Here is an 11,394-nt window from a genome sequence, read left to right as displayed (position 1 = left end):
TTTATCTAACTTTACATTGAAAACATTAGATAACTTCAAAACTTTTTTTTCTGCAAGTTATTTTTTTGTCGCAACTGAGCTCATCGTAAAATTTTTTTATACGTTTTATCCGTTTATTTTTAAATTTCTATATAATACCCCACTATTCTGCTATTCCTGCTGCTTCTGCTAAAGTTTCGGAAAACGAATTTCTCATTTCTCGAAGAATATTTCCAATATTTTTCAAAAAGTTGAAGGGTGACCGTTAACTCTGCCGTTTCAGATTGCAAAAGTTTTGATGTTAGATTAATGAAGTTACGTATTTTAGATTGAATAGTAATGTTAGCGGCAAATTCAAAATTATTCATATGCTCTAATAATGCATTAACTTCAAAGTTTTCATCGTTTTTTTTATATAGCAATGAAAAGCTCGGCGCATAGTCATAACAGCATCATGTCTGGATGACCACCGGGTTTCACATCACCTTCTAAGTATTGGCGATGTAACACGATGAATACAAAGTTATAATAGTACATAGTACATCTCATCTTTTAATACTGGCACTAAAAAATATATTATAATCTCTTAATTATATTGCAAAAAAACCCAACTCCTGTACACCAGCAACAGCATCATTCAACACTAGGCTCAGATTATGGGATGTAATACAATAAACATAGGAAGCTGTTTTTTAAATGTCAGTTATGCGCCTTTGTACGCCTGAATAAACACCACTCATAACGCTTGCCCCATCATACCCCTTTCCTCTGCAGTTGTGTATGGAAAGGTGCTTTGATTGTATAAATTTTAAAAGTTCATTTACAAGACCTTGTGCTCTTTGGTCTAATATGCGAATAAATCCCAAAAAACTTTCAACAACTTGCTTTGGAAGGTGAATTATTTTTATCGCAAGTTATTTAGTTATTTTTACATACCGGAAAATAAAACTAAGCTGATCGTGTTTTGAAACATCTTGAGTGGTATCAAGAATTATTGAATAAAAACAACTTTTTTTAATTAAATTAATCAATTTGTTTTCAGTTTCTTGAGCCACCAAATTTATAACTTCGTTTTTAATTTGGGGGCTCAAGTAATTTGTTTTTAAGTTAGGTACTGTTTTTATCGATTAATTTAGCTAAAACAGGATCATATTTAGCTAGTAAATGAAATTAAAACCTACAAAAATTACCTTTTTGGGATTCACTTTCATCTAAACTACCAACATGTCCACGAAACGCTAAATTTCAACCGGAAAGAGTAAGAGTTACAGGCCGTTCACACTTGTCGTGTGTCGGATCCGTATTTTAATCGGAAGTTCCAGTAGATACGGTCTAAAGTACCATATCTGAGAACCATAAAAAATAATAGGTAAAGACCGGCACTTTTAAAAATGCTGATTTTCTTATACATTTTTTTTGTTACCACAGTTCCCTCGCGGAGAATGTTCATCAGCTTCGACCTTGGCGACAAGCGACAACCGATTATTTGAAGTGTGAATAGGATGGCCGACATCCGATTTAATATACGAATCTGACACACGACAAGTGGGAACGGCCTGTTAGGTCCATTGCCCGCTTCATTACTTTCTTCCAAATTCCCTATTTTGATACTTATTATTAGGAAAATATGTTTTGGTCCCCAATTTAAAGAATGTAGAAGTATTGAGCATAAAGGCTTTAAGGGCCGCCTTGCGGGCCCTGCGCGCCAGTCAGCTACGCCACTTATTGAAATGCAATGTTATTTGTTATTATAATTATAACAGTTTATTTACTTGCAAATTTGTGTAGTGCGGCAGTTAATACTTGTTAGCTCATTGTCAAGTGCACATGGATAATAAGAGCAGTCGTGTGAAATTATAATTATGGTTTTCGGTTGTTTCGGGCAAAATTTAACGTGCTGGTGATCATAATATTAAAACTGGTTGTGGTTTGGTTAAATGAAATCTGAAATAGTCCAGGCGTATAATATAGAAGATGACAAAATTATATAATCTTCTTGAAATAAATATAGTCCTGGATCCCGCGTACCAATAAAAATTTATTAATAACAAGCTGAAAATTTGTTCATAACTTAACGGTGTCGAGTCGCACAAACTTATGTATGGGAACACTGGAACAGGGGGCTTTAATTGTAAACCGTGATAAACGTGTCATGCCGACAAGTTTGTAATTGTGAAAACTAACAGGCTGTTTATTCAATAGCCAACGTTATACAGGGTGTTTGGTAAAGAATGGGCACTTAACCTTAGATTCCTGAGGTTAAAATAGCTCGATTTAAGCTAACTTACCTTGGTACAAAAGTTGATAATAACCGAAATACAGGGTGTCAAAATTAAACTTTTATTTTATCTATCATTGAATATTTCCTGACAGGCATGAGCTAAAAACACGAAATTTGGTAAGCGAGGGTTTTTTGGGATGAGAAATGTAAATTCGTCACCAAAAATGATGTTTTAACCAGAGGGCGCCACATACATCTTTCAGTGCTCGTTTAATACGTTCAGTTTTTTTAATCCCCCACTATACACACTTTTTGAATCAAAATTATTATTCCCTTAATATTTTTACTTAAAAAAGGTATACTACATTCATCTCGCTAAACTCAAGTGTTCTCGAGATAAACGCATTTTAAATCTGCGATACAACATATTTTTGTGTATAATATCATTGTAGTTAGACCCGAAAAATAAACTTGAAACCATAATAATTGTGCCAGTTCTCATATTTATGTCATTGCATCGAATATTCCATTTGAAGAAATTTGCGAAACTTTTTTGTAAATTTTTATGGTTGAAGTTATTTTTCGGGTGTAACTACAAAGATAATAATATGCAAAAAATGATGTTGCCTTGCAGATTTAAAATGCGCTTATCTCAAAAACCGTTGAGTTTAACGAGATAAATGTAGTATACCTATTTTAAGTAAAAATATTAAGAGAAAAAAAATTTAACCTATTTAATGAGCGATCGAAGGCGTATGTGGCGCCCTCTGAGCAATACATCATTTTTGGCGACGAATTTAGATTTCTCGTCCCAAAAAACCCCCGCTTACCAGATTTCGTGTTATTATCCCATGCCTGTTAGGAAATATTCAAGAATAAATAAAATAAAAGTTTTACTTTGACACCCGGTACAGATGAACCTCGATAACTCGGATTAATCGGGACCGCGGCCGATCCGGGTTATCGAAAATCCGGGTTAGCCGAAGAAAATGGCAAAAATTAATAAAATACGGTATACTTACAGATAAACTCCGTTATAATTGAAATAACATGAAATGTATATGCACAAAGGTGCAGTGATCCAGTGATAAAATGATAGTTGAAGTATTCCATGACGTTTTTTCCATCTATCCAGCCAACCTTGACTCGCAGTGAAATTTGGTTCATAATCAGGCAACATTTTATTCAGCTTGAGTGCTGATTCTTGAATAATTGGTCCAGACACTGGTAAACCACGTTCGCGTTCCGCACAAAACCACATATACAAAGCGTCGTCGAGAGTCTCATTTTTAGCTTTATTAGCTTTGCACGGATTGTCCAAACTGTCTTTTGTTATCATTTTGGAACAAAATTCTTCGATTTTAGGTCTATTTTTCTTCCAATCCGATACTGTGGATTTACCGACACCATATGCTGCTGCAATTGTGTTTAAAGATTCGGCTTTATCGATTCTACCTAATGCTTCTAGTTTCTTTTCCATTGTCACTACAACATTTTTACGTTTTGTTGCCATTACGTAGACAAAAAAACACGCCAACACAAAATCTGAATAGGTTTACGAACGATTACAGAACGAAAGCGAACAATACGACTGTACTACACACAATACGGTCTCAATCGCAACGATGTTATGTTATTTAATAACAGTGAAGACTAGACCATTGTTTAAAAAAGAATTTTTAATAGTCTTTTAGTCTTTTTTAAACAATGCTAAGAGAGTTTGAAATAAATCAAGGATACGAGGATGTTGTTTCCGATAACCCCAGAAAATGAACGTCGTACGCCACGAGTCATTTTTACTATCGTATATGTAGTTCAAATTACACAAATACCCATTATCTCTCAAATATTATATTACATACATTTTTATTGTTGAAATGCTTGTCTGATAAAAATTGGTCCGGGTTAGCCAGACTTCCGGTTATCGGGGGCCGACTTATCAGGGTTCCACTGTATTTCGGTCATTATCAACTTTTGTACTAAGGTAAGTTAGCTTAAATCGGCCTATTTTAACCTCAAGGAGCTAAGGTTAAGCTATGGCTTATTCTTTACCAAACACCCTGTATAACATAATATGAAAAAATGTTTGTCCGACAAAAATGTTGGGCATTTTAATAAGTCCGACACGTAGAACATATCAAATAACATCAATTATGTTGGTAATAACTAGCAGTCTCTTTTTGCATAAGACTTTAATCACCTTTAATGAAATGGTAAACAAATCAATTGGAAGTTTTCTCCGATAAAATTATGGGACGTTTTCGTAGTCCGACGTTTGAATCCTGTAATATATAGACCAAAATGCTCGAATGTACATCCAACTACGAAAAGGTCCCATGAATTTTGTCGGACAGAACTTCCAATTCCCACTATATTTGAGTCCTTTCTCTATCTTTTAACATGCTATCTAATTTTTCCTGATATATTTTTCTGTATCTTTCTTCTTTTTGTTTATACGTTTTTATTTTTCATTTATTTTCCTTCCTTTTCTTTTATTGTTTTCAGTTTCATGATTACCAAATAATGGACGCTACTATCCATTTTGTTCTATATTCACCACCTTCTCATACTAAACAATTATTATTATTTGTATAAATAAATTACAAAACAAAACCAATTTGTTTATAAAAATATCCTCAAACTTTTCCGATGTGCATGTTCTAATGATTACTAATATTGTTTTGATATTAACTTATTACCAAAAACGGCCTTAACATAACTACAATCTCCAGTCTGCATTTGTTGACATAAAACTTTATCAACACACTATCAACATCTTTTAACCAGGTATTTAACCTTTAAGTGACCGACTGAAAACAAATTTGTGTAATCTACTATTAACAAAACGATAAGAACAATATAAAACCAAGACTCTGCCATGCTTTCCTTAGTTGTTAACGGCAACTAGTGTTGTTCATATCGTGTAATGTAGTGATAAATAATTTGTGATCGTTTCAACCAAAATTTTCAAAATGAAAGACCGGACTATGCAATATTTCGTTTACGTTTTTGAGTTAAGAAATAAACATTTCTCACATCCCAGTGAATATTTATAACACAAACTTTTAATTTATATATAGAGTAAATAATAAACTTTTTAGTATTACAAATCTTCGAAAAATGGATTACAAACATTATGGATCTATCACCCTCACTCCTTTAATCGAAAAGGAAAAAGAGGTGCTCATCCCTATCGCACACCCGACTGCAACCTCAGAATATCAGGGTTTGAGAATTTTGGGAATGTGCAAATCTACATATTTGTTTTCCTTTTACCTATTTTTCTACGTTTTCTTCCTGTGTAGCGGGGCGATGGTATTCTCCTATTTCGAAAACCCCGAAGAAAGAGCGGCAAGATTGACAGTCAGAATGTCTATTCAGAAGTTTCTTCAGGCAAACCCAAACGTATCAGGTTAGAAATTTTATAAAATTATTGAAAAAATAAAATTGTATGTAGGAATATAAAATAATTCTGGTAATCTTGTTCTCATGATCATTTTTCAGTGTGTCACAGTTTTTCGATTTCTCTCTAATGCATTAAGTTAGATGAGACGGAAAAAACGGTAGCTCCGTGATTAAACACAAAAATAATGCAGCATTACAATGGTTATATACATAAGATGTCTATTCCTAACCTACGTTTGATTCGTTGATATTTAGAATGCGCGTTTTTTCTAGCCAATAATATACACGTATTACGAACATTTGACGAAAACTTTGTCCATTTTGGCCATTTTTTAGAAGTGTCAAAGAGTCAAGTGACGGTTATTATTCAGGTCAGTATTTTGTGTACCTGTCATTTTGAAATTTCGAATTCGACTTCCCTTGTGTATCACAACGTTTTTGTGCATTATTTTGTGTTTTGGTTTAGAATTTAGTTCGTTAAAAGTTAGTCATTGGCGTGAGGAGACTAAAGACATTCGAGATGTACCGAAGAGTGCGAAATATCTCATGAGTAGATAGAATAGCCAACGTGGAAGTAATGAGATTTACGCATAAGGAACGAGAAGAACTAACAAATAAGAAGAAAACTGAGATATATGGGACATGTGATGAGAGATGTATATCTAATACTCCAGGTCATTATGCAAGATTAAGATCCATAGTAAGGAGACGTAACTCATGGCTGAAGAAGCTTAGGAACTGGTTTCAATGTAATAACAATGAAATATTTAGAGCCGCGGTTTCAGAAATAAAGATCTCTCCGATGATTGCCAACTTTTGAAGCGGAGACAGCACCTAGAGAAGAAGATAAAAACAGTTTATGGATAGTTTTGTGTCATTTTTTAATGTTTCCATATCTATAAATTTAATTAACAATATTGTTTACTTTTTAATTTTATTCCCCTTTATAAAAAATATGTACCTACACGTTAACATATTGTGTAAAAATCAAATCTACTAAATTACTAATTAGTTTAATTCCACAAGCTTTTCACCTATGGCTAAGTACGATTCTGGCATCTGTCAGATTCGTCAATAATTACATGAAATAAGTCTCGACACGCCCAATACAGTATATGAAGTCATAATTAATGACGCACTGAAAAATGATCATGAGAACAAGAATATATTTAGTTTTTAATATTAAGTAAGATTATGAATACATTCACCATAACTCAATGCGTATGTAGCAGGAGAAAGATTTTTTTCAGATTTCCAGTTTCAATAGATTTGTTTATGAGAGTCTGTAATTTGGAATAAATTCAATATCTCAAACACTAATTGTTTTTTTTTGAAAAATGCTCAGACCCGTCGATTAGTATTTCAAATTGTCCTTTTTGACATACAATAATAATCTATACAGGGTGTCACAATTTAGAGATATGACGTCATTGTTAATTTTCTTAAACGGCAACACTGTCATTTTGATAGCTATTTTGATAGGGTGTGTAAAGTTTACACAACTGCAAAATATCAAATTTTTATTCTCTACCATTTACAAGATAATAGAAAATAACAAAGTTATATCTGTAATTTGGAATAAATTCAATAATTAAAATACTAATTGTTTTTTTGAAAAATGCTCAGACTCGTCGATTAGTATTTCAAATTGTCATTTTTGACATACCATAATAATGTATAAAGGATGTTCCAATTTAGAGATATGACGTCATCGTTGATTTTCTTAAATGGCAACACTGTCATTTTGATAGCGTGGGTAAAGTTATACATAACTGCAAAATTTCACATTTTTATACCCTACCATTTACAAGATAATAAAAAATAACAAAAGTTATGAAAAACAAGTAATCAAATAATAATTGAATTTAATTATTTCAATTAAGCAAATACTCATAATGTTGCCTTCAATTATTGTCAAATTGTCAATGGGCAACGTTATGAGCATTTGCTTAATTGAAATAATTAAATTCAATTACTATTTTTTGATTACTTACTTGTTTTTCATAACTTTGTTATTTTTTATTATCTTGTAAATGGTAGGGAATAAAAATCTGAAATTTTGCAGTTGTATATAACTTTACACACGCTATCAAAATGACAGTGTTGCCATTTAAGAAAATCAACGATGACGTCATATCTCTAATTTGGGACACCCTGTATACATTATTATTGTATGTCAAAAATGACAATTTGAAATACTAATCGACGGGTCTGAGCATTTTTCAGAAAAACAATTAGTATTTTAATTAATGAATTTATTCCGGATTACAGATATAACTTTGTTATTCTCTATTATCTTGTAAATGGCAGAGAATAAAAATTTGACAGTTTGCAGTTGTGTATAACTTTACACACCCTATCAAAATATCTATTAAAATGACAGTGTTGCTATTTAAGAAAATCAGCGATGATGTCATATCTCTATATTGGGACACCCTGTATACATTATTATTGTATGTCAAAAAGGACAATTTGAAATACTAATCGACGGGTCTGAGAATTTTTCAAAAAAACAATTAGTATTTGAGATATTGAATTTATTCCAAATTACAGACTCTCTCTGTATACTTGATACCATTATCTTCATGTCATCATCTGTTCTTTTATCAAATGTTTCCGATTCCATTTCATGATTGTTTTGTCCATAATTGAGGTCATAATATTATGGGCTTTAGTTTCATAATTTCTATTCTGATGTGTATTACTTCTCCCATTATTAAACTTATGGTTGCCCTTCTCAAATAGTCTATTTCAGTAGCTTCTAGCATTTTTGTTATTTTTTTAATGGGTATCTCTGTGCTATACGAATTCCTGCCTAAGCTTCTTTTGGATTCTTCTCTTTATAGAATACAGATAGAATTTTTATATTCCCTAGTATTCTTCTTCTTCTTCCTCACCTTTTCTATTTCCATGGGTCGCTGGAAATCATCAACTTCTACCAGCTCTATCCTTCATCTTATATAGTTTTCATTTCTACGTCTAACGTGACCAAACCATTAGTCTTTGTTCTTACCCAGAATCCACCACTTCCCAGCATCCATCATCCACAACATTTTCATTTCAGCTCTATGAAGAACAGAAGTTCTTCATAAAGAACATATTAAACACACACAAATCCCATACCACTGCAAAGTCAATCACACTATTTCCTTCATTATTTCTTATTCCCATCCCAAAACCTGCACGAACTATTTCTATTCCCATGATTTTTCTACGAGTATTTTCATTCGAATTAACTCCAATAAAACACTTTTCATCTACAGGAGTGTCATGCATCTCGCAATCAAGCAAATCTGTTTTTGATCAGCGTTTCATCTTCATGTCTCAGGAGTTTATTTGGAGTCCTGGAGCTTTTCTGTTTTTCCTCTACATTATGCTATTCCCTGTTTACCCTGTTGTGATTTCTTTTTCCGTTTTTTATGTTTGATTAATCTTCATTTTCTATTTATTCTTCTTCAGGTATAACAAAATAGTACCCCCTTCTATAGTTCTTTTCTGCATTCGGTTCATTCTTCTGTTTGTATTTTATTTAAACTTTTTTATTTGTTAATAAGTTTTTACCCTTTAGCATTTTCCAAACTTTTATTTGTGTCTCCGCATTATTTTTATGTTCCCTTTCTTTGGTAAACTATATAAAAATTAGAAAAGCATAAAGACGTATGTTCCCATATTTTTTAAGCAGTGTATGAAGAAAGAACTTTTGTTGTTTTAATTGAACTTAATTTAAGAGACTTTTTAATAAAAAATATAACATACACTTATCAATCCAATATTGAGTAATGTTTTGGAAACCTGCTTATTTTATAAACTACAGTACAAATAAGTCAGGAGGTCGAGATATGATTTCCCAAGTAATTTAATAAGTTTTATTTATATGAATCACGTCAGATAATATGCAGATATATATGGGCTGATTTCATATTGTTCCGTGTTAAGTTGCTAATTATCGTATGTTGTAGTTTTTTTGTGGGTGTCCTAAATAAATTAGGACCGTAGCTGGTTATAGTAACCTGGGTACCGTGTCACGGGTATAATAACGGCAATTAAAACACAGAATAAGGGGCCAAACAAGGCTAATCAATGGCATTCGATAAACCGGAACCCTTCTGCGGCATTGCAAAGGCAGTAACAAGAACAGCTACAAGAAAGTGGTTAGCTCACAAATCTCTGAAATGGTGGAGGAATTCACCAGAAGACAGGCAAAACAGTTCGACGAACAACCGCCAAATAGGGGTCGCCAACTTCTTGAAAATTTCAAGATCTTGTCTTGATTTCAAGACAAGATCAAGACAAGAAGTAATTTTAGATTTCAAGACAGGACAAGAAATTTTATGTCAATACCAAGATTTCTTGTCAAGAAAACCAGAAATCTTGAAATATCTTGACTAATAATGAAAACTCTAAAACGTATTTATTTGTGAAAAAGATAACATTATTTTAACATAACATATTTTAATTTAATAAACACTTTTTTTGCTAAAACGATTTATAGGTCTGGATCCCGCGTATGAAAAAAAAGTTGATTAATAGAAAGCTGAAAATTTATTATTAGCTTAAGGGTGTCTAGTAGGATAAACTTTGATATATGGGAACACTGTAACAAGGACAGTTTTAATTGTGGAACAGGTTAAAAATTTGGAACGGTCAAACCTCGAAAACGGCACATTTATTTTGTCCGACAGAACAGACTTAAACTCTCCGAACAGAGATTAAACTCTCATGCAAAAATCAGACTGCTATTTATCACCTGTCATAATTCCTGTCATTTGAAATATTCTATATGTTCCACTCATTAAAACGCCCATTTGGTGATACATAGCAGCAACTTTTGCATGAGAGTTTAATCTCTGTTCGGAGAGTTTAAGTCTGTTCTGTCGGACAAAATACATGTGCCGTTTTCGTGGTCTGACCGTTCCAAATTTTTAACCTGTTCCACAATTAAAACTTCCCCTGTTCCAGTGTTCCCACATATCAAAGTTTGTCCGACTAGACACCCTTAAGCTATTAACAAATTTTCAGCTTGCTATTAATCAACTTTTTTTTCATACGCGGGATACAGACCTACTACAAAAATGTAAATTAAAAATAATAATTAATGATACTTACCTAATCCTGTTGAAAATAAAATTGCAAACTAGATTTGATTTTAAATAACAAATTTAGCACATTTTTAAATCGGAATTGATAAGCCATGAATTAAGGCAGATAACACTTCTCATGGAGTCAACGCCTAACAGATTTTTTGGCTTTGTTATTGTTAAAGCTGCTCTTGAAAATAGCATTTCCGCAGGTACAGATGTTGCTGGCGTTCCGAGAAAATCCTTGGCCATTTTCGATAATGACGGGTAGACATTTTCGTGTCTTCTCCACCTCCACCAATCAAGTATATTCTCAGACCAGTATATTCTGACCTAGGCTCATTTATGTATTTTTCAATTTCATACTTCTAAGGTTGTTATCATTGTTAGCGTTCTTAAATAAGTAATATCTGAATCAAATTCGTTATCTTCTGTTTTCAGACTAAGTGCTGGCTCTGGAAGTGGATTCTGTAGATCATTCTGGGATTTATTAAAATAGCGTTAAATATTTCTTCAAATTTTTGTACTGCCTCTGATTGTAGAAGCTTTCTCCAAGATGAATAGGAAAATGCCTCTACTTTATGCCGAGGATCCAAAATAAGAACTATCCAGTATATCCAATTAGTTTTGTTATAATGTTTTAGTATTTTATCTCTCGCAGCTTGAACGAAGTAAATTAATTACTCATCGGTAGCGTCTTTATCAATTTAA

The 11,394-nt window shown here is 32.6% G+C and overlaps 2 protein-coding genes across 2 annotated transcripts in view; one reads left to right on the top strand and one right to left on the bottom strand.

The window, feature by feature from the left end:
- Window positions 1–524: 524 nt before the first annotated feature.
- LOC126886064 (jerky protein-like) lies at window positions 525–3,788 on the bottom strand. The gene is made up of 2 exons (XM_050652907.1): window positions 3,268–3,788; window positions 525–543 (listed from the first exon to the last, which is right to left on the bottom strand). Exons 1-2 carry the CDS (start codon window positions 3,711–3,713, stop codon window positions 525–527), a joined length of 465 nt encoding a protein of 154 aa, XP_050508864.1. The 5' UTR covers window positions 3,714–3,788.
- Window positions 3,789–5,087: 1,299 nt separating this feature from the next.
- Window positions 5,088–11,394, top strand: part of LOC126885967 (potassium channel subfamily K member 1-like) — a 95,934-nt gene continuing 89,627 nt past the window's right edge. Inside the window, exon 1 of the mRNA XM_050652805.1 lies at window positions 5,088–5,612. Coding sequence (XP_050508762.1) covers window positions 5,321–5,612 — 292 coding nt within the window. The 5' untranslated portion in view covers window positions 5,088–5,320. The remainder of the gene's footprint in view (window positions 5,613–11,394) is intronic.

The sequence above is a fragment of the Diabrotica virgifera genome, chromosome 6 (genome assembly GCF_917563875.1).
Source record: "Diabrotica virgifera virgifera chromosome 6, PGI_DIABVI_V3a".
In the NCBI taxonomy this organism is placed as follows: Eukaryota; Metazoa; Arthropoda; class Insecta; order Coleoptera; family Chrysomelidae; genus Diabrotica; species Diabrotica virgifera.
The sequence above is the reverse complement of the archived record's forward strand: the minus strand, read 5'-3'. Positions and strand labels throughout refer to the sequence as shown.